Source organism: Prosopis cineraria, unplaced genomic scaffold, assembly GCF_029017545.1.
Source record: "Prosopis cineraria cultivar Desert tree isolate PC_DT_omini unplaced genomic scaffold, ASM2901754v1 PC10, whole genome shotgun sequence".
NCBI classification, from domain to species: domain Eukaryota; kingdom Viridiplantae; phylum Streptophyta; class Magnoliopsida; order Fabales; family Fabaceae; genus Prosopis; species Prosopis cineraria.
In genome coordinates, this window is record NW_026555341.1 from 3,205,673 (window position 1) to 3,229,626 (window position 23,954).

Below are 23,954 nucleotides of genomic sequence, written 5' to 3' on the forward strand. Positions count from 1 at the left end.
TAGCTTGAAGGCTCAAAAGGCTGGCACCAATATTTTGTCTACATGCAAGCTTGTATAGGCTAACCTAGACATGAACGTTGGGACTAAAACTTTAGATTAAACCACCATTAAGCATTGGTTTCAAGCACATAAAATATTATTAAGCACTTGTTTGGAGCCGTTTAAAAGATAATTATCCTTAACGAGATTTGCTTTAAGAAATCTGTTTAAAGCTTAGAAAACATATGAGGTTTAAATTCGGATTTCAAATAGCTAAAATGAAAGGTTTTCTAGTAAGCAATTTTAAATAAATAATTATTCATTTTTGCAAAAATAATCCAGTAAAAAAGTGTCTCAATATCATCTTAACTCGAGAGAGGAGGCAAATTAGTTGTCTTCAATTGCAATTGCTTTGTATTGGCTTGTCTCAAGCATAAGAGCCTACTTCTCTTCTAAATAAAATTTTTTTTGGTAAGCAATTTTGAATAAATAATTATTCATTTTTGCAAAAATAATCAAGTAAAAAAATCCCAATATCGGCTTAACTCGTGCATAAGGGCAAATAAATTGTTTTCAATTGTAACTGTTTTTTGCTGGCCTATCTTAGGTGTATGAGCTCACTTCTCCTCTAAACTCTTTTATTAATCACTTTCACTCCTTAATAATTATACCCTTAAAGTTTCTTTTGTGTGAGCAATGTAGGACTTGTCATTTTGATACACTCTCAATCATTACAACATTTATCCTTCGAGTCCTTTTACTAGCCACTCTTACTTTTTAACACTTATACCCTTAGAGCTCGTTTTATGTTAGGAATGTGGGATTTGTTATTTTGATACACCACTCAACTATTACAACGTAGCTCAAGGTCCAAATTTCATATTACCCAATATCATTTTGTATTGTCATAAGAAACAGAAGATTGAAAGTGTAATATTATATGGGTATGCAGGTGTGTTGTGTGCATATTATATTCTTAATCTTGTTTGGTTCTTAATGGTTACCACTTTATACATACAGTTAAACTTAGAAAAATCATTGAATATAGTGGCGTGCTTTATATCAAAATCTAACCATAATTAACCAAGACATGAGTTCAGGAATAATTAATGGCATTCTATTAAAGACCTGTATTCATAAAAAATTCGAAGTGACGTGGGATGAGCATTTATAAAAAGTATAAAGGAGGAAGGAGGCAAATGACAAGATACATATCACGTCGAGCTGACCAAGCTTATCAAGCTTGCAAGTTTAAGCCTCGAATTATAAATAAGTAAAAATTTATTTTTACTAATAAATAATTACTAAAAACATATGATTGAATAATTAGAATATAAAATATAGTTATAATTTAATTTAAATATATTTTAAATATATGGATATGTTTGACAACATATTTTGGAAATAGTTTTTTATTCTCCAAAAAAAATTGATAACATATTTTATAAAACACCAGTTCTTATAACGATAAAACAAAAATAATTTAAAACAAGCCTTAAATCACTAGAATTAAATCCATTTGCATTAATAGATTATCATATTTAACATAAAAATTTTAATATAGGACAACTTATTTTTTGCAGTTCTTGTTTTCATTTTTATTAATATTAATTTTTACTTTTTGAGTTTTATTTTTCTTTGAATTGGGTTTTTTCACTTGTATGAATTGAGTTCTATATAATATATGCCTAATTCACTTAACTCAGTAAAAAAATTGACGAACTTAACAAGTTTATCAAGTTTACATATAATTTAAGTTTATGCGTAAGTTAATACGATTTTATAAGTTAGAAATATAAAAATAAAAAATTTAAAATGTCAACTTATAAATTTAATCACGTCTCATCTAATTCAAATTTATTAGTGAGTTAATATAATTTAATAAATTAAAAATTTAAAAATAATACATTTAAAAAGTTGATTCAAGAGTTCAACAAAAGTGCTTACTTAGAGAATGAAGAAAATGCAAGAAAGTCACTAAATGAGAATAACCATACTAAACACAAATTATTTCCACGCGTGCACGCCTGCACAAATTACGCTGGCTTATTTAATGGGCTGGGCTCAAGAATGCCTGCCGGTCACGTGATCTTGCAAGCTGGTCCGCCGAACCCACTAATCTATGTGAAATTCTTCCATAAATTTGATCTATTACGTTGTTTATATTTTATTTAATAAAATTATGCCATGTTAAATAAAGAAAATCACATCCAGCACTCCTAAAAAAATTAATCACAGATAAAAAAAGTAAAATAAATTATTGTTAAATAAAAACTTGACTTTTTGGTTCTTTTATTGGATGGAGTATAGATGTAGTATATTAAGTTTATATAAAAATGTATTTTAATCCAATGCAATTTAATTATGCTCCCGAAGTGAACTGTTTTTTTTTTAATAGGCACACTAAATTTCAGCAAATTAAATGCTCTCCATACTCCATTTCTTTTTTTTTTTTAAGAAAAACGATTAACTTCTGTTAACGGGCAAAAAAAAAAAAAGGAAAACCAAGCCAGAAAGTCAAAACAATAACAACTCTTCGTAATCCATTCATGCATTTGGGGAAATTATTTTATATATGATATTTATAATTTAATAAATTAATAATTTTTCGGAAAATAAAAACCCAACCTGATCATAAAACGGTGAAGCACGACGAATTTTGTAGGAATGCAACTCCAAAGGATTCGGTCTAGCAAAGAGTACGATAAAAAGTCGTCATCTAAAGCCACTTTGTGTAAAGGAAAAATTACAGTCGAAGACTGTTGAAAGAATTTATTTACACAAAACTATTAAATGATTATAAAATTATGCTGCAGTATTAAGATATCAAAATATAATTAATTTTTAATCTGAAAAAATAAAACTGTCTCTCATTTAAAAAAAAAAAACTCTTTAGCCATTGGCTGTCGATGGCCGGACCACCTCGCCAGATTGACCACCTGAGCTCTAATAGCAGTAGCCAAACCATTACTAGAGCTTTGGCGTTGATCACTAGACTGATAAAAAAGGTAGGCCTTTTATTTTAAGATGGTCTGGTCAAAGTAGGGTTTGAACCTACACTATCTTGACCACTAAAAGAATTGTTAGCTATTAGGCTAACAAATCCTTTTAATTATATAATATAAATTTTTATACATATACTTAATTCCGTTTTTACTTTTCATGTCAACATTTCTATGAAGCTCAATGGTTAAGTGTTATTTTATAAATGGCTATTTGTTAAATTATTAATGAGACTTGTTAAAAAATTTAATATGCACTGATTTTTATAAAATACTTACTTATTTTTATTATCAGGAATGACAAGTTTTCATTAATAATTTAATAAGTAATCATTTGTGAGATAACAAGTTTTATCACTAGCTTTGAAATTTTTTTTTGATAATTTGATAAGTAAATTTTAGTAAAATAATAAGCTCAGATAATCTTTTGACATGTAAATTTTTAATAATAAAAAACAAGTAAACATTTATAAAAAATATTTCATATTAAATTTCCTTGACAAATCTCCATTAATAATTTAACAAGCAATAATTTGTGAAATAACAAACCTCGTTACTTACTTTAAAAATTTTTCTTGATAACTTAACAAGAAAATTTTAATAAAATAACAAGTTTCTAAGAGCTTTTAACATGTAAAATTTAAATAATAAAACAAGAAAATATTTATAAAAATTATTTCATATTAAATTTCTTCAACAAGTCTTCATTGATAATTTAACAAGTAATTTTTTGTGAAATGATAAGTCTTGTTATATTTTAAAATGTGCTTTCACTTTTTATGCAAATACTTATCAGAAGCTTAATGATTGTTTATCATTTTATAAATAACTACTTGTTAAATTAAATAACGGGATTTGTCATTGTTACTTAATTTATCATAACAAGTCCTATGACAAGTCCCCTTACTTAATTTAATAAGTAACTGTTTGTAAAATGATAAATAATCATTAATTTCATGATAAGTATTGACATAAAAAGTGAAAGCAAATTTTAAAATATAACAGAATTTATTATTTTATAAATGGTTACTTGTTAAATTATCTATGGGGACTTGTTTAAGAAATTTAATATGGAGTAATTTTTATAAATGTTTACTTATTTTTATTACTAAAATTCTATATGTTAAAAGCTCATAAAAACTTATTATTTTGTTAAAATTATCTTGTCAAGTTATTAAGAGAAATTTTTAAAGCTAATAATAGGACTTGTCATTTTATAAATATTTTTTTTGTGAAATTATCAATGGGGATTTGAGAAAGAAATTTAATATGGAGTGATGTTTATTAATATTTACTTGTTTTTATTACTAAAATTTTACATGTTAAAAGCTCATAGGGACTTGTTATTTTGTTAAAATTTTCTTTTCAAGTTATCAAGAGAAATTTTTAAAACTGTTAATGGGGCTTGTTATTTTACAAATAATTTCTTGTAAAATTATTAATGGGTACTTGTCGAGAAAATTTAATATGGTGTATATTTTTATAAATGTTTACTTGTTTTTATTACTAAAATTTTATGTGCCAAAAGCTCATAGGAACTATTATTTTGTTAAAATTTTCTCGTTAAGTTATTAAGAGAAATTTTTAAAGTTAATAATTGAATTTGTCATTTTACAAATAGTTGCTTGTTAAATTATTAATAGGGACTTGTCAAAGAGATTTAATATGAAGTTTTTTTATAAATGTTTACTTGTTTTTATTATCAAAAGTTTATATGTTAAAAATTTATATGAACTTATTATTGTATTAAAATTTACTTATTAAATTATCAAGAAAAATTTTTAAAACTAATAACAAGACTTATCATCTCATAAATGATTACTTATTAAATTATTAATAAAAACTTGTCATTCCTCGTAATAAAAACAAGTAAGCATTTATAAAAATTAATATGTATTAAATTTTTTAACAAATTTCATTAATAGTTTAACAAGTAATTATTTTTAAAATGATAAGTAACTATTGAGTTTTTAATAAATGTTGGCATGAAAAGTGAAAACAGAATTAAGTATGTATATATATAAATTTGTATTATATAATTTAAAGAATTTGTTAGCTTAGTAGCTAATAATTTTTTTGGTGGCCAAGAAAACGAAGATTTCAAACCTCACCTTGGTCACCTTGAAAAAAAAAAAAAGTTAGCCTCCCTCGTTGGTTCAGTGATCAGTGCTGGAATTTCAGTGGTGGTTCGATTATTGTTACCAAAGCTTAGATGGTTGGTTCGACCATCAGACTCAAAGCTTTGGGCCCAACAGTTAAGGAGTTTTTTTTTTAAAAAAAATTAAGGGGCAATTTTATCTTTTCATATTAAAAATTAATTATGTTTTAGTCTCTTAATACTGTAGCATAATTTTAAAAACATTTGATACTTGCTTGTAAATAAATTCCTCAAGTAATCCTTGGCTGAAATTTTTCCTTATGTAAATACACACACATATATAAAGTTTTTTTTTTTTACCAGCACACACACACACATAGTTTCAGCGCACAAATTAAGAAATACATGAGTATGTCCGGACCTCTTCCACATTTATAAAATCGCCTTTAATTCATTTCATAATTGATAAAATAAACAAAGAAACAAGTGCACCTATGAATACGAGTACGTTAAAATTATAATTATATATAAAGGCAAAATAGGAAGATACAATAAATGTTAAAAGGATATATGAAATGAAATAAAAAAAAATTCTTGCAAATGGACTTTCATTCTAAAAGAGAGGGAGTGCATAGTAAAATAAAATAATTAGTTTATAAATAAAGATAACAATTATATTGTTAAACAAAAACTATGATGTTGAGCAACAACGAAGCCATATAATATTAAATGTAAATTAAAGTGATCCAACATACTTGCGTAAAATCTAAAACGAGGCTGCATAATTTATTACTTTTGGCTACGTACAATTTTTTTACATTATATAGTACTAGTAATATTGATGCGCGCGCCGGCAACAATTTAAAAATAATGAAATATAAAAATATGTATACAGTTTTAACTTTTAAATAAATTGCCTGGAATTCAAAAAGAAAAAAAAAACCTCAGTCTATGCATTCACAAACATTGTTAAAAAAAAAAACAAAAAGGACAGAAGTCTGTGGCTTAGCAATTAGCATGAAATGCAACTATTCAAGCATCGAATATAACCCATAATAATTTGATTTAATTGCCAAATAATCGCGGTGCGGTGGGGAGAAGGGAGAATGACAAATAGGTTAATTAATCCAAGTTATATTTTAAATGTTAAATTTTAAAAATTTATAATTCAATTTTTTAATTTTATAATTATATTGTAATAAATTTATAGCATATTTTTTTAAATTTTAACATCATTAAAGAATAAAAAATTATTTGTTATTAAAATTTATAATATAAATTATAAATACATCACGCCAGAATTATAAAATTAAAAAAATTAAATTATAAATTTTTAAAATTTAATATTTAAAATTTAAATTAATTCATCCTTTTAAAGCCTCGCCGTGCGAGAGAAGCCAAGAACAAATCTTTTGTATGCGTGTGCTGCCAGTCTGCCATTGCCCTTCCCCTGTATTTGGCCCCGTACACCAAAATGTGAACACGTGGCATCTGGTGACACAATGACGAAACATGAGGACACTTCTGCTTCTGCACATCGCGCGTCTGCCCATGGCTGCTTTACTTACCAGGCGGAAAAACATGAAAGAAGCAGCCGCTTATGGCATCAAAAAATTCCAGTCTCTCTCGTTAGGAAAAGGAAGAAAAGCTTTCAACTTTCACACTGGGAAATGGAGCAACTTGAAGATGGCCAGATTGATCAGTTACCCATCGACTTGTTGGCTCACATATTTCTTTTCTTTGCTTCCTTTACAGATTTGGCTCAGTAAGTTTACTCAGTCTTCTCATGTTTGCCACGTCTATACTTATTCAGTTCCTCATTCTCTTCTTAATGTTATCGATCGTGTAAAAATTACGAGGGCCAGTATTGTGTGCAAGAAATGGAAGCGAGGGGTAAGGGAGTCTCTGGCTCACAGAAGATATTTGAGCTTTGCTGGTTGGAAAATGGATGATGACTCCACCGCTCGCCTCGTTTGCCTTGCCTACAACCTCAGAGAACTTGACATGTATGTATCCGTTTACAGTTCTTCATTATATGATGCTCGATCGGGTAGAATGTTCCTGTCAACTTCTGTTTGTTGACTTTTTCTCAGACATTATTTGACATGATCGCTGCATTGTCTGGCTAACCGATATGCATTTTAGTATTTTTCTTAAGTTAAGCAATGAGCTTCACTGTCTCGGAGATGATCAACACATTTTGGATTTGAAAAATGGCGTTGTATGAGCATTTGAATGGACTATTTGAGTGACGGTCCTCCTGCTATTTCGAGGTCAAGGAGAAAAGGTTATCTGGAAAAGGTTGATAACATGTTTGTTGGCTTGATGGACATTGAGAAAATGATTGTTTTATTTGAAATAATCACCAGAAGCTTGTGTTCAATGGCCCGACATCCTAAGCTAAAGCAACATCCCGCTTTTGATATGAATCTCCATCACCCGCACCCATCAGGATTGTGTCCATTTGTAATGGATTAACAATGTTTCACTCTTCCACTCCCTGTGCATAAATCATACGTTAATTGCATTCTTGAGAAACAAGTGAAAGAATTTTGAAAATTTCGGACATTTTGTGGGTTATCTGTTTTTTAATTTTCAGTCTAACTCTAACCTGTCAATTTAAAACCCTTTAGCCTTGGGGTGTTATATATATGAGTAGTCAAACTGAGGAGTTACCTGATCAGTTGTAATTAAATGAATGTACATTCACCACACTTCTCTCTATGAGTGAAGGATACAACTGACGACAGTCCATGCGCATGAAGATATTCTCAGTTTCCTGAAAGTTGTCAACTTCACGTTCTAATCTGTCTTTAGCGTCTGACTCTCTTGTTCTGAGTAAATTGGTAATACAATATGTCAATTGAATTGATTTTCATAACTTCATGGTGTTGTCCACTATGCGCTTAAGAAGGGACTCGAGTAGCTGAATGATGACCGGACAGTCCTGTCGCATACCACAGTCACAATCAATTGCCCTCTCTAAAGCCATATCTCTGATACTTGTCTATTAATTTATGGAGCCTAGTAGTTCTAACGACATGGTAGCTTAATTTCCCATGACAATGTTGATGTGATAATATGATCATATCATTTAATGTCAGTCCATTTTCTTACTCTTCTTGGTACAACAATTAACAAATCATATTACACTCATTGCTTTATTTTAACCTTTGGTGAATAGATGAAACATCCAAAGGTGGCATTGACTACTAAAAACTGTTACAAAAAAGAAGCTACTGCTGCTATTTTGATCCATTTTTTACCATTTAGAAGCAATTACTTGTTACACTGTATGCTCTTGGCATGAAATGCATAAAGTGTACTATATTAAAATTTCTAGTGTTTTCAGCCCAAGGAGCAGATGGGGTTGCCAAATCACTGATAGCGGACTTCTCAAGATATCTTCGGCGGAGTGTGTCAGCAATCTCACATCCATATCTTTATGGGGTTTAACAGGGATCACGGATGAAGGTGGTGTTCAACTGGTAATACATAGTTTTATGTTTTTCAAGCTCAGATTACATTGTTGGTGGATTTGAGCTAATACTTGGATCTCTATCTTTTGTGTTATTAACAACTTGACTGCATGCAGAGTCTCATGAGAAAAATGATATTGACTTCAAGAGCCAAAAAAACAAAGTGGAAAGAAAATTGGACTGAAAAATAGTTTTATGAAACATTTTTGAATGTTAGGCGTCAGTTCGGCTAGACTGAAACCAATAGCATGCAGTTAAATACATCTTTTAATTCTTGCTGTTAGTTAATCGGAACTAGCTAGATCGGGTGGTTTCACATAGTTTCCTGGCGCTTGCCAGTTGGTGAATATTTAGCTTGGACCTTTCAGCATTTTCTGAAGGCTGACTAGTGTCTTTTTTTAAACTATTATTCTAACAGATATCGAGAACTAAATCATTGGAACATCTGAATGTTGGCGGTACATTTATCACTGACGAAACATTGTTTGCTATCGCAAGAAGTTGTCCAAAGTTGAAGGTAAATTATTATATTGTATAGGAACTGAACTCTAGGTTTCGTCGGAGCAAGATCCTGAAGTTTATCTCCCTTTCTTATTTTTCCCCTTCCAATAAGACAAATGGAGATATACAAAAGCATTTTAATCTGATCATCATTCATCACTGGCTTAAGAGACTGTTGCTGGCTTGAGTCTATGTAAAGAGGATGACGTCTGATATTTCTATTTTTCATGATTACTTCTTGTTCATTTCAGTCCATTGTACTGTGGGGTTGCCGTCATGTTACAGAGAGTGGGCTTGTGGCATTAGTTGATAGATGTCAGAAGCTCAAGTCGATGAATGTATGGGGAACGGGAGTTCCTGAATACTGTCTGAACAACTTGCTTATCAGATGCCCAACTCTTCAGATAAAAGTTTAAGCACTGATCTGGGCTACTTCTATGCTCTCAGTTTTCAAGATGTTGATTCTTGCCAGTAAATTTCATGGACATTTTCTTGTATTCTTGAATTCGTCTGCCAAGAAAACCGAGTATGTGTTCAAATCTCATATGCCTTGTATTGGAATTATCCTCTCGTCATCGCCCCCCCCCCCCAAATGTTTTTTTTTTTTTTGGGCGTACTAATCACGGATCAGCCAGAATTTTGAACAAATTTTTGATGATTTCAAATATTGAGATTTGAATTTGTAAATTATTTGTATGTCGTTTGACATTGGAAATCAGAGCTAATTGTAGATTAAGCGAGGTTACGGAAAAAGATAAACTCGAAAATGAAGCAAGGGATACATGATTACATTTCATAAATGAAAAATTAATGTTAGTTTTGTTTCAAACGATACAAGATTGAAGAATATATTGAGACTGAAGAAAGGCTATGAAGAACAGTGGAACTTGCTAGAAGGTCTGAAACTCTGAATTGTATTTTGCAGGGCCATAGTAATCACCGAAAAGATTACGGGAGAGCGACAACTGAGTGAACTAGTTTATTTAAGTCTTAATCAATTTTATTTGAAGATGCCAATAAAGTCCCATACTTTCATTCTTTTTTTTTATAGACAAATTTGACAAATCTAACTTACAAATGAATTGCTTTAAATGCCCTTAAGTTAAATGTATGATTAAACTTTAATTATTAACATTTGTATTCCTTATTAAAATTAAAAAATTAAGTTATAAATTCATCATAATGAGGTTGTAAAATTAGAAGATAAATTTGCAAATTCTTAAGACAGTTAGAATAATAACTTGTTACTTTTTCAATTTTAATTATTATTAGTTGTGTTTCCTATTAAAATTGGGAGAACAAATTATAAATTTATCATAATAAAATTATAAAATTAAAAGATAAACTTATACATTTTTAAAACTATTAAAATAATGACTTGTTACTTTTTAACTTTAATAATTAACATTGATGTTTTCTATTATAATTGAAAGAATGGATTATAAATTTATTATAATAAAATTATAAAATTAAAAAATAAATTAAAAAATCCAAAAGGTGGGAGAATAATGACAAAGTTGCAGTTGGATCCAACAAGTTTCTTAGACTTTCTATGTTCCCCATTTCAAGCTGACCAAGTTGTGATGAAACATATAATATTAGTTTTAGTACACAAAAACTGTTTTGACATTACACAGACTTAAGTACAAGGCATCAGTCACATTAATCAAAACACACACACACATCATTAAAGTCGATCCAGGCTTCTTGCATGCCCTTTTCAATCGGTTAGCAGTTGAAACACAAGCAACTTAACAAAGTAGAGAAAAAAGGGTCCTTGCCATGAAGCTCACGCAACAACCAATTGATTTTTTGGGAGTTCGTTGCACAGAAGCTACAACAGCAGAAACGTGATCAACAACACACAGGAGATTGGTGATCGATCGTTGCTGAGAATGAAGATTTTGGTTTGAAATTTGGTTGCTCGAGTTCCTTGCAGAGAAGCAGCAGACGCAAAAAGCATCCGCGAGCTTGTAATTTGTGGCCGCTCTGCCAATGGTGCTAGCCACTCATGATTAGGGCAGAAGAGAAATGACCTCCGGTTGATCACTGAGAAGCAACAGAGGCAAAAGGCATCCACAAGCTTGCGATGTGCGACTACTCTACTCTGGCGTTTGCCACTCACAAATAGGGCAGAAAACAAGCAAACTCTTAAGGACCATCAAAATTTATTAGTATTTTGAAATTGATTTGAGATTCAAATTCAATAAATTGATCTCCTTAACACTTGGTTGTCATTCTTTCAAAGATTATTATTTGTGATAATTAATGAGCTACTATCTCTGTCACAAATTATAAAATAAATTTAAAAATATTTTATTATCTCAGGATATAAGATAATTTCTAAGAATAAAATTTTATTAATAATTTCTTGTAATATTACCTTTTTAGTAGAGAAAAAATTAACATGATATTATAATACAATAATTAAATGTGTAAGAATATTTTAAAAATTTTATTTTGAAAAAATAAGTTTATAAAATATCATAATCGAGTTTTATTAATATATATAATTTTATATTAAATTATTTTATAATTTGAAATGGAAGGAATATTTAAAAAGATTGACTCTATTATTAGGCTGTCCGTAAGTTCCCGGACGATTGAAGCCCAGCGGAATAAGCTAGCGGTGGGATTGTGTCAAACCCATAGCTGTATTTAAAAGCATCTAAGCAGACTACCTCGATCGAAACATACTTCATAAGTCCATGATTACCTCGAGAAGATTTTCGATGATCACAAATATATCTGAATCTCAAAACAAATCTCGATGATGTTCTCATTTAATAAGCCATACGAGTTAAACCTCCTACAAGTTCCTCTGATAGACAAAGAGAGGTTTGTGTTCTAAATTTGTTATGAGGCATTCAAACCTTAAGACTTGATTGTACCAACTCCCGACTTTAGGAGAAATGGAAGAACCAAGTTATCAGAGAGGAAAGAAACTCAAAACAAGTTTGTTAATTGCTAGGATATTGGGATCACAATTTGACAATGACCGAGAGCCACCCATTCTAAACTTATCCCATTCATATTCTGTCGTTTTCACTAATGATGCCGGGGTATTGAACCTGAAACGTAAAAGGAAGAAACACGACAAACATTAGCATAAATAAGTTGTTAGCACATGATTAAAATAAGGTACACAGGAGACAAAAATGTGCATTCGGGCAGTAATGATCAAACACGTTGTCAGCGAAAGGAACAGAGATATATTTCAAACTTACCAAAGAGATGCCTTGGTTAAAATGGTAGAAATTAAATCTCGAATAACTACAATCATTATATAGTAACAACATATTTTCAGTTTTTGAGCACCTAAAGCAAATGTTTCATAATCTTCAAAATCGGGAAAGGGTAAAATTTTTTAACCCTTGGAACTGTAAATTAAATCAGACGCACAATAAGCCATCGAGCTCATGATTAGCCAGGAAATCTTCAATTGCGTGAGTGAAGCAATAATAGGCTGGAAAAGTGAGCTAGATCTCTTCCAATGCAAAAGCCTTCAAAAGTTAAATTATATTCAGTTGAATCACAACCTTCCCTTAAGTTAAAGAATTCCCGACGTCACTTGTTAAGTTATGTAAGTTATAGCATCTTAACATTTTCACTCGAGTTATGGTAATCATGGGAAAATTAACATTTTAAGTATCTAACCATAACTTAGTCAAAAACACCAGACTCGATGCATATGCAAATATTAAATCATAATCAGCATCAGACTACTTTCTTTAGAACCACACTACTTCAAAATTATGGAATTGATGTGCCCAAAGGTAAATAAGAGAAATTACCGAATGAGTTAGCTAAGAGTGAAACATCTAGAAATCAAACTATAAGCCAACCATAAAACGTACCTAAAACACTTCAAGCTCCAGAAAAAATTCACTCTCTCCTCATCACTGTATTCCTTAGATGACAGCACATATCCATGTATATTGCTTCATCAATCCAACATTTTTGTCTCATGAAATTTCACAGGTTGAAGCAAGACAGCAGTGAAAAATTACCTCCGATATAACATACAACAAGACTAATATCATAGTAGTAGCAAAACTGCTACAAGTGGGAAGCGAAGTAAGAATAGCATATAATTTGGACAATGAGCCGGTGAAGCAGATCTGGTAAACTGAACAGATCCAGTAAAGCTTCCAAAGCTTCCAGAGGTATTGGTCACTGGACTTGTACTGGGTACCGCAATGTTCTTGCAGGTACCGAAAGGCACTCCAGCCTGCAAATCCCCAATGACGATGTGACTATCGTGCTTGACTTTCATTCACAAAAAATGTACAAGTAGAAACTGGCAAGATGAAAGCCATCCACATCCAGGATGTGTCCACTAATAGATGCAGTTAATAAAGCAAATTGATAAGATGGACAAAATGGAAATTGTTAAGATAAAGAAGGAGGTCCAAAACAAAAAGATTCAGATCAGGGCATGACCGACTAATTAATAAAGCAACGAAGACAAACCTGGCAAGCTGTAATGGTACTACACCCGCACAATGCATGGCCATTCATTTTATCCACAACATCAAAAACACCACCTCCATCACTTCTCTGCATGAAATTACACTCAATGTTAAAGCGAAAATGCAAGGTCATGTTTATGCATATATAAACCAGGACATACCAAGTTAAAACCCTAAACAAATAGGAATACCATGTAAAAATTAATGGCTATAAAGTTGGGCAGCATGTTTCCTGCAGCTCTGTAACACGTATTAACCATCGCAGCAAGTGGAGCAGAATGCTCTTTGCATGAATCAGCTTCAACCGGATAGGTTGGAAAGTAATTCTGCAAGAAAAGTGAAGCACTTCTAGAATTTAATGGCTTTGATTCTTTTCTATGCGGGCAAGATCCCTGTTGAACTCCAGGATCTCCAGCTGAAAACAGACAAGAAACTATGAATATTTTATCTCAATCGTTCATAACAGACAAATGCATGTTGCTGTGTTATTGTGCTTACGCTCATTTTCGACCATGTACTTCCACTGATAAGCTATTCCTTCTTCAGCTTCCTTTGAAGCAATGGAAGTGAAAACAAGAAGACGGTAGTTTGCTTGAACCATCTCCGTTATAGTGGGCCAATCTTCACCTTTTTTTGGCATCTTAGACACAGGAAACCAATATTTATCCAGTCCAGCTCTGGTAAATAGATTAGTCAATCCTTTTGGAGAATGCACGTAGTCTTCAATTATTATGGTGATGATCTCTGTTGGGTTTTCTGTCAAGAATGCTTCGACTTCGTTCAAAGTATTTATTGCAGGTTGCTGAGAATATTTCAATGGACATGTTAAAAGACGATCCATGAAAGTGCAACCATAAAAGTATACTTAGATTGTACGGAAAAAAGTAGGAACATGAGTAGAGTACAAATGCGGTGAAGGTGAAGCATTGTCCCCGGAAGGAATGGCAGAGCCAGATATCGTTCTCGAAGTCGTACATATCCAACATCAGTCCCCTCACTCCATTCTAAATCATATTAATCAAAACGCATGAATGAGATTTTCTGATGAAATGATTATATTAAAAGGAAAAAAAATATAATTATCGATCCAATAATTTTATCATATTTTGTTTTTAGTCCTGTAGTTTGTCTTCAATATTTTCAGTACTTATAGTTTATGTAATTTAACATTGTTAAGAATACAAAGAACAAGCCTTACCCAATTTTATTAATAATACAGGGACTACAAAATCAGAAATACTATAAATAGTACCGGACTAAAAGCAAAACCCTGAAACAAGACCAAACTAAAAAAACTACGGCCCTGAAGCAAGAACAATGACTGTGTTTTCCCTTAAAAAAATGCGGAGAAGGCTAATAGAATTTTGTAATCTTGCGTAGCTGTCAAGGACCAAGAGAAAGGAAAGAAGATCATTCTCCATCGTTCATCTTGAAGCTGAATGAGAATCCAACTCGACCCAAAAAGGGAGAGATGGAAAAAGTATGAAACAAGCATCGGACAAAAACAAAATCGACAAGAAAAAATGTGATAGTGAAATCTTAACTTGGTCTCTTCCCCTCCGGAATCTCAGAATAGGGAGAGAAGAGCGCAAACACATACTCTCAATTGGTTGGTCACGGAGTCTTCTTGATTGTAAAATGTTAGCCTCTGCACGCCAGGCAGCGGTGGTGCATCAACGATGCTGAATGAATTATGGGTCATTATCCACGTATACTTGTTGAAAGGTAATCCATTAATCTGCATATGAAAGAAGTATAGTTAATCGTTTGACTCGTCATTCTGCTGCAAAATTAAAGGAAAGCAACCACCATCGACCACCAAATTCGCACGACAAAAGAAAGAAGTAGACTGCAAATTCAACGTGTAGCTGCCTCTAGTCTCTAGCTGCATAAGTGAAGATGCTTACAATCGATGATGGAATGGTGGCTAGACCTCTGGTGCAGATAGGTTGCGTCCTGCCCAAAGCAGGGCAGTTACCACAGTAGAGGCCTGGCCCGCAATCCGTGGACGCTGAGCATGATTCCAGAAGCTGTGAATTCTTGTGAAATTCAGCTCAAACTAAAAAAAAGTTTTTTTTTTTAAAAAAGGGGGAGAGAGCAAGGGTCTCTTGAAAGAAAAGAAGAGAAAGAGAACCTGACAATTGCCATTAGAGCAGGCGGTGGAAAAGGCTATGAAGAGAGATAGGAGAGATAGAATGAGGGAGCCAATGAGAGAGGCTCTGCATTTTCCACCGTACATCAAGAAGCCGAGTAGATGAGAGGTGGATACCTATGCAGACGGTGGAAGCCACCCGGCGCAGAGGAGAGAGAGGTGGGTTGGATAGTTGGAAGCAAGTGTGCAGAGAGGATGTCGATCAATCATTGCTTTGGGCATTGGCCGCGGGCTTTATCGTCGCCTTTAATTTTCTCTTATTTTGAGGCCACGACTCCAGCTACTTTAGACTTTTGCCTTTAACTATCATCAATGGACTGCCTCCATTTTCTAAACTTGCCACACTTGTAGTACCTCTAAAAATATTAAAAGTTACATCATTTTTATATTTTCAAAAATTCTCTTAAAAAATATTTTAAACTTCTTAAAATATTAATTACGATATTTTAAAATTTTAAAAAATAACTATAATTTTAAATTTTTAATATTATATTTATTATTATTGTTATTAACTCACTCTTAACATACTTTAAAATAAAAAACTTCAAACTCATTATTTTAAAAAAAAAATTAATAAATTTTTAATTTTATTCATATTAAATATGCATAGTTGCTATCATACTTTCTTTCACTAATATTTAATAAAATTATCAAAAAACTTGTAATAAAAATTCAATTACATGATTTATAAATTGGGTAGCAAAAATTTTATTTCTATCTTATAAATAAGATTGAAAAGAGTAGCCTTTAATTCAAATATTTTAAAAAAATTAATATTTACTTGTCAAATATTCATATTTATAAGTAAAATTGCATCATTTATAAATTAAATTTAACAGTTTAGTGTTCACAAATCAAACTTTCATACATTAAATTAAATTTAATGTTTACAAGTCACATATTTTTTTTAGTCACCGTCAACTCTCATGACACCTATCAATATATATATTAAATAAAATTAAGCAAATTTATTTATATTTAATTTTGTCACCTGATATCTATGAATAATTTTCTCTAAAAATAAAAAGAAATACACCCCAAAAATCACTCAAGAATCAACGCATGGGTGACAATATTTTCTTTCTTTAAGTATTTTGGGACCCAACAAAGACAGTGTCTCAATTTACCTTTGTGTAAAAGTGCTCCACCCTCTCCCACCAAACAGAAAAGAAAAGAAAAGAAAAGAAAAAAAGTGCTCCACTCTCTCTCAATTCTTCTCTTCATATGCTTTACACGTGGTGGGGTAGGATCGCCCTGCATTGCTGTCTCCCATTCCATGGAAATGGTTCTTCAGTTCTTCCTCGTCGTGTGACTTTATTTCACCGGAGCCAGAGAGGGTAGTTTTATCCTTAGCCATTTTTAGCATCTGTAAATATTTTCATCTTCTTTTTTATCTATTAGATTTTATTTATTTGTTAATTCTTCTATCGAAGATGTCATCCTATATGTATTATTTTAAAGAAATCATTTTCGTACAGTTTTGAAATTAAAAGAAAAATTAAGTTTGACCCCAAAAAAGGTAGAGTTTCCTTGCTCGCGGCTGAGCTCGATGGCTTACGGTTTGTACTTTGTACCTTTTGGTTGCCGATGTAATGGAATTGAATTTTCTATTGAAGCAAATATTGAAGCAAAACACTCGAGAACATAAACCACAAAAATCAATGAGATAACATTTTTCGACTCGCGTTATATGATTATAGTGCCTTGAGAAGCTTAAAGTCAACGCCACCATCACAAGTAGGGAAAATTGTTAAAAACATTTATCACCACAAATTTAATTGTGGAGAAGGACCAAAAAACTTTTCAAATAAGAGGTCATTTGGCAGCAAAGAATAACTCAAGTTAAAGATCAAAATGCCCTTATTCCCTCACTCTGCCAATCGCTGCTCACTCACCTTCTTTCTCAAACTATCAATCATCGCTTATCCTTCCTTGATCCTGCAAGTTTACGCTCTCTCGCTTTAAAGACTAAAACCTTTAGTTTTTTGTTGATCAAGATCACGCTGCTAACGCAAAACAAAAGGATGAATCTTGTCGATTTTATTTGCAAAGCTCTTTATGTTTCAAGCGCACGTGCCTAGCTCAATAGATAGTAGAGAATTGGAACCAAGCCAAGGGGGATGGGGTTCGAGGAGGGGTGCGGTGAAGAAAGGGAATGTGGATTTGGTCATGGTAAATGAGGAGAAGGGCGCGTTTGGGTTGCCGAATTTGATGAAGGTGGCTGCAAAGGTTTTAGGAAATAAAGGGTTGGGATTGGCGTATAATGCAACCATGGCGAGTAGGTCGTCGGTGGTGGTGAAGGGAGCGAGAGCCATCAATCAGAGAGCAAGAGATTATTTTGATGCCAAGATGAGAGGTTTTGGGAGAATTAGACATGCCAACATCTTAACCATTTTGACTCATCATTTTCACAAAGAGAAGAAGCTCATCATCTCCAAATACATGCCTCAAGGCAGCTTGTTGTATGTTCTGCATGGTACTTTTGCATACTCATCATTTTTTTAATTCAAAGTGATATCATTCCTATTCAAGCTCTAACAAAATACAACAAAGAGGATCTCCTCTTATTATCGTCTACTACCTTCCAATAGTAAAAGAAAAATTGATTAAAAGAACGAAAAGATCATAATAAATCAGGCTCATTAGTGGCTAACAAATGAGCATACACATTAGCCTCCCTAAACATAAATGAAAGTATTACAAAACTACTCTTAAACAAAAGAAATCAACCATGACCAATTATATCTTTAAGGGAATGCAAAGTTAAATCAAAATAAGTGATAAGATTCATCACCTCTACACAATCTATAAACACATTAATGGTTGGAACCCTACTTGTGAGCAAAGTTCTAACCCTTAGATGATAGCAATATTTTGATGATGGCTGGGAAAGTTTCCCATATTTGAATTAGAACCAGCAATCTAATTAGCATTATTGTTTCTTAATACACAACCATATCTAGAGATGCCTATTCTATATGAGCCATCTATATGAAGCCTCAAAATAGAATCTTTAGGTCTGTACCAATGACTCTTACCTCCTTCCCTTATGAAATCTCTTATATGAAAATCTTTTCAGCTTTAAATCATTATATACCCTTCATATCATGTCAAAGTGCTATTTATCCTCCACCTCCTCCTTTAAGAAAATAGTTTTTCACATCTAGAACACTAGAGATCCCAACAAACATACCCAAACAATACATCTTAAGGTAACTAATTTTTGTTCTCATTCATTGCAAAATGTTTCAGGTTCACCCAATTCGCTCCATTATGATTCTTGAAATTGCTCTACTCCTCAGCTTTGACTAGTTTATTCCATTATTCCTCCGCTCTCGAATAGTCTCTAATTAGGTGCATTACATCTTCCTTTTGATTGCAACTCCACGAACATTAGTTGGATTCCCCACAACCACATTGGACTCTTAAAGCGGCTGTGTGTAGTCTCTCTTGAGCTAAGAGCAACATATGAATCTTGATTTTTTTGGTCTAAGCCAACTCTAAATTTCATTCCAAATTTCTCCCACCACCGATGGTGTACTTGCAACAAGAAATTTACATGCAAAGGAAACATTAACATTCTCATATGAAGATGGCTTCTATATGAATGATTCCTCTCCTCTCTTAATTATCGGGCTATAAGTATGAGCAATACTATGAATGATGTTTTTAAGTAGCCATAACCTTATTTTATCAAGCTTCCGAACATCATTCTCACCAACAAACTCATCAACGTGAACCTCTACATCAAAGTTGTCATTCACAACAAGGTGGGCTAGGGGCGCATCAAAAGGTGCTCACAAATTAGTCTAGAGCTTTATTGTTTGACCATTCCCAACTCTCTTCCCTACTCCCATGATAAAACTTTCCCAACAGTTAACAATACTCCTTCATGTTAGTGATTCATTTGCCCTTTTCTTCACAATTAATACATCATTAACACTATACTTATATTTAGCTTTTAGAACCCAAACTCTAGAGACTTATCATTATTGAGAAGCTTCTAACAAGTTTTATTTTGGATATTAAGATCTTTGATACCTAAGCCCCTTTCTTCTTGTCTTGAATTACATCCTTCCAAGCAAGTAAATGTATCTTCTTGTGCTCACTAGTATCACACCACAAAAAATTTCTATACTCTTTATCAATCTTAACAATCATCTTTTTGGGTAATAACATTGTTTGCAAGTAGTAACTAGGCATTGTAGAAATTACTGATCTAATTAAGACAATTCTACCATCAGTATTAAGAACCTTCTTCTTCCACCCCGACAAACGCTTCTTGGATTTATCAAGAATAGGAGCACAAAGACTATACGAGGCTCTCTGATAAATAAGTAGTATTCCCAAATACTTTCCAAGATCCCTTGTTAGCTTAACTTGTAACCTACTACTTAATTCAATTATTCTATTCAGATGCACATTCTTTAAGCATTGCATATGAGTTTTGCTGTTATTCATCTTCTAACCTAGGTAATAACAAAATTTCTGAATACACCCCTTAATGACTTCCACTTACTCTAAAGATGATTCTAAAAAAAGAACAAGGTTATTAGAAAAAGAAAGACAAATGTGTGATATCAAGTCCATCCTTAATGTCTTTGAAGGGTTTCCACTTCTTTCTCTCCACTTCATTAGCTATAATATGGTTGAGCTCTCTATACATAAAGTGAACAGATACGAAGACATAGGGTCTCCTTGTTTGTGTGCTTTTGAGGGTTGAAATTGATCAAATTGCTCACCATTTCATAGGACTTTGAAGCTTGCAGTGGTAATACAAGCCATAATAACCTTGCGCAAACTTTCATTAATGCCCAGTTCATAGAGTGTATGAGATATGAAGTTCCAATCAACTTGTCATAGGCCTTCTCTAAATCATCTTTGATAGCCATGTACCTTTTTTTCTTCTTTAAAATCTTCATTGAGTGGATTACTTTTTATGCCACAATGATGTTATGGTTACTCTGACAGCTGAGGGTAAAGCTACTTTGGTGAGGGCCAATCACTTTACCCATTATTAGTCTTAGCCTATTCACAATAACCTTTGAGATGATTTTGTAACTAAAATTACATAACGATATAGGCCGAAACTCCTTCATATTTGATGGGTTCTCCACTTTTAGTATCAAAGCAAGATGGGTGGAGTTTAGATCAATTACTCTCTCAGGATTGTTAAAAATGTTTTTCACCATTTCACAAATAGACTGGATGATGACATCCCAATGATTTTGGAAGAAAAAAGCCTGAATGCCATTTGGCGTCGGGGCTTTAAAAGCACCTATTTCAAAAACAGCAACTCTGATATCGACATTACACACCTCACGATGAATATCACATAATTCAAAATTGCTAAGATGAGGAAAGCTTTTTGAAGTAACAAGTCTTCTATCATCAATAAACTCCTTGTGAAACAATTTTTGATTGTAATTTTGAGCCATGCACTTAAGTTCATTATTATCAACAACCTATTGGTCTTCAACCTTTTTTAGGGCATCAATTGAATTTTTCCTTCTCCTTACAAGCATAGAAGTATGAAAAAACTTACTATTCTTGCCCCCCCCCCCCAACTAAAGCCAATGACACCTGGATTTTTAGGGCCACAGCAGTTCTTCTTGAGCACACCTTATTGTACTCAGCTCATAATTCCTTTTCAACCTGTTGCAAGTGAGAAGGATCACGATTTATTCTAGCTCTATCAACCTCTTATAATCTTCTAAGCAATTTCTTCTTTTTTTGAGGTATATTTCCGACTCTATCCAAGTTCCACTTTGTTGCAGCATTTGTGAACTTTTCTACATTGTGAACTCAGTTATCACCTAACCAAGAGTCTTTAACAAGATCAATATAATCAGGCTTAAGGCTCCAAGCCACTTGGCATTTGAACGAATTAATTCTACGTCTTAGAGCAGGGCAATTTTGAAACTTGACATACAAGGGTCTATGGTCATAATTTCTGCAGAAAAAAATTTCTCTTGTTATTTCTCCACTAGTTTCACATCTCTGACTTAACAGAGTGCTTTAGCATGTATACCAGCCTGTGGAACACACATCATTCATAAGCATAAGTGAGTTACAGTACTTGCCTTAATTGTTGAGAATTCTTCATTCAAAATCTCTGGCAAAGGCTATGGCATTAATGTCTTTGTTTGTTGCGCCCCTTTCAATCAATGCAGATGTCATTTGAGTCATGATCTTCAATGGCAATGGATCCCAAGAATACTCCCATAGCAGCTCAAGTAGTGCTTCATATAAATGTTAGTGTAATACGAAAGGAGGGAGAATAACTATTGATTTATGGTTCCCAAATCAATTAAACCCCACGAGCAAGGAATGATAATTCATTTGCTTGCTCTACTGGGTAACAAGTAATAATATTCACATAAACTCTTGAAAGAGTTTTGTGTTTTAGATTTGTTGTTATGTTTCTAGGTTGAATCTGAGCATCATCATGTACTCAATTGTCATGCTCTAAGGCTGAGTTCTTAATCTGCATTTCGTGTTGAGGCCCAAACTTGATTTATACCTATCTCGCTTTTTATTAGTCCTTTCAATATTGTATAACACAGAAGTGACATAGTTTCAGTGACCCAGATGCGTCTTCTGTAATTTGGGTAATGTTGATAGATCCATATGTGGATTTCACTTGATAGGTATGACTTCATGATAGATCCATATAGGCAAATTTTTTGATGGGGATGACTTCATGTTAATCCGAAAGTGAATGCTTGTTTTTGCAGCATTGTAGCTTACAGAGGGCAAAAATGCAAGCTATGCGCCAACTGTATGCAGCTAAAAATTCTCTTATATATGCATTGGTGACACGTAATCTTCTTTATACGTGGAATAGTACCCATGACTGCGGGAACTTGGACAGCTGGAGCAAGATCTTGTTTTTGGAGATGAAAAGTGTGATCATGTGAAGAATTAGAAGAAAATTCTGAAAAGGATGCCACTGAAGAAGATCATCAAATTAATGTAAAAGAATGACTTATCAGAAAAAAATTCAAAGACTGTGAAGAATGATTCCTGGTTATTTGTAGTTGATTATGTATTTTATTTTGTTGTAATGTAATTATTATGTATTATCATGTTGTAATATAGTTTATGTTATCAAAGAATGTATGAACATGTTATTGTATAATGATAAAGAATTTTTGAATACATCCTATTACTGTAAGTATTATCTTGCTCATAAGTATGATGTTAGCAGAATATATATTTGTAATATCCTAAAAATACGATAGTATTAATTAATTATATTTGAATATACATTTTTACATCTTAAAAACCCAATGTTCATTTGCGCTTTTAAAATATTCATTGCTATTTTCGTGAAAAATACTACAATTTTCAAAATATGGAAAAGTATATTCAAATATAATGTATATTTCATATAAAATTTTGACATCAAGGTTTTTTTTTTAATATGCAAAAAGCTTATTTGAATATAAGGTGCATTTATGAAAATTTTTGAAAAAAGATTCATAATATGCAAAAGTGATATCAATATATAAAAAGGATATTAATATGTTATATTCGAACATGCAAAAAGTAACATTTAAATATATAAAAGAAAATTATATTATGTTGAAAATCAGTCACATATCGTGTAGAAAACATCGCATATGCTTTCAAAAGCATCCATGAAGAATATTAATATGGGATATTCAAATATATGAAAGAAAATTACATTTTGTAAAAGATAAATTGCATACTATGAAAGAAACATCACATATGCTTCCAAAGACATCCATTAAAAATTTTAATAAGTGATATTCAAATATACAAAAGTAATGTTTGAATATACAGAAGTTAAATTACATTTTCTTGAAAATTGCATGTGCACAGTGAAAAAAAGATTGCATATGACTAAAGCTAAATTGCATTCAATATAAATATTTCACACCAACACATAATTTTCAATATATGTAAATTGCATTCCTAACTTTTGACACCAAAACATAATTTCAAATATACAATTTGAATATTTAAATGTATGAAAGTTTGATTGAGTTTACTTAGAGAATGCTTGCATACCGTGAAAAACTTTATTTTCATGAAAACCTTACTTGATATATTGACACTAAATGACCTTATTTGACATATTAACACTAAAAAACTTTGTTTGACATGTCGACACCAAAATCATCAATAGCAAAGGACTTTGTGACGTATTGACAGCAAAAACCTCATATGAAATATTGATAGTAATGAACCACACTCAACTTTTTGTTTTTTTAATCAGCAAGGACAATTCTGTTATTTAGCCTT

General features: G+C 32.1%; 2 protein-coding genes and 1 pseudogene across 3 annotated transcripts; 2 read left to right on the forward strand and 1 right to left on the reverse strand.

The window, feature by feature from the left end:
- Positions 1-6,512: 6,512 nt before the first annotated feature.
- LOC129321221 (F-box protein At5g67140-like) lies at positions 6,513-9,623 on the forward strand (annotated as a pseudogene).
- A 2,185-nt stretch (positions 9,624-11,808) lies between these two features.
- LOC129323102 (PI-PLC X domain-containing protein At5g67130-like) lies at positions 11,809-15,951 on the reverse strand. Of its 2 annotated transcripts, XM_054969665.1 has the most exons (9): positions 15,666-15,949; positions 15,439-15,561; positions 15,132-15,269; positions 14,437-14,535; positions 14,030-14,333; positions 13,723-13,946; positions 13,533-13,619; positions 12,917-13,290; positions 11,809-12,130 (listed from the first exon to the last, which is right to left on the reverse strand). In XM_054969665.1, exons 1-8 carry the CDS (start codon positions 15,768-15,770, stop codon positions 13,099-13,101), a joined length of 1,272 nt encoding a protein of 423 aa, XP_054825640.1. In that variant the 5' UTR covers positions 15,771-15,949; the 3' UTR covers positions 11,809-12,130; positions 12,917-13,098. The 2 variants fall into 2 exon arrangements, with proteins under 2 accessions (XP_054825640.1, XP_054825641.1); XM_054969666.1 differs by lacking the exon at positions 15,439-15,561 and having other exon boundaries at positions 15,666-15,951.
- A 1,623-nt stretch (positions 15,952-17,574) lies between these two features.
- On the forward strand, positions 17,575-22,622 carry LOC129323103 (pollen receptor-like kinase 6). Its single transcript, XM_054969668.1, has 2 exons — positions 17,575-18,159; positions 22,421-22,622. The coding sequence occupies exons 1-2, from the start codon at positions 17,742-17,744 to the stop codon at positions 22,426-22,428; spliced, it is 426 nt and encodes a 141-aa protein (XP_054825643.1). The 5' UTR covers positions 17,575-17,741; the 3' UTR covers positions 22,429-22,622.
- The last annotated feature ends 1,332 nt before the right edge of the window (positions 22,623-23,954 follow it).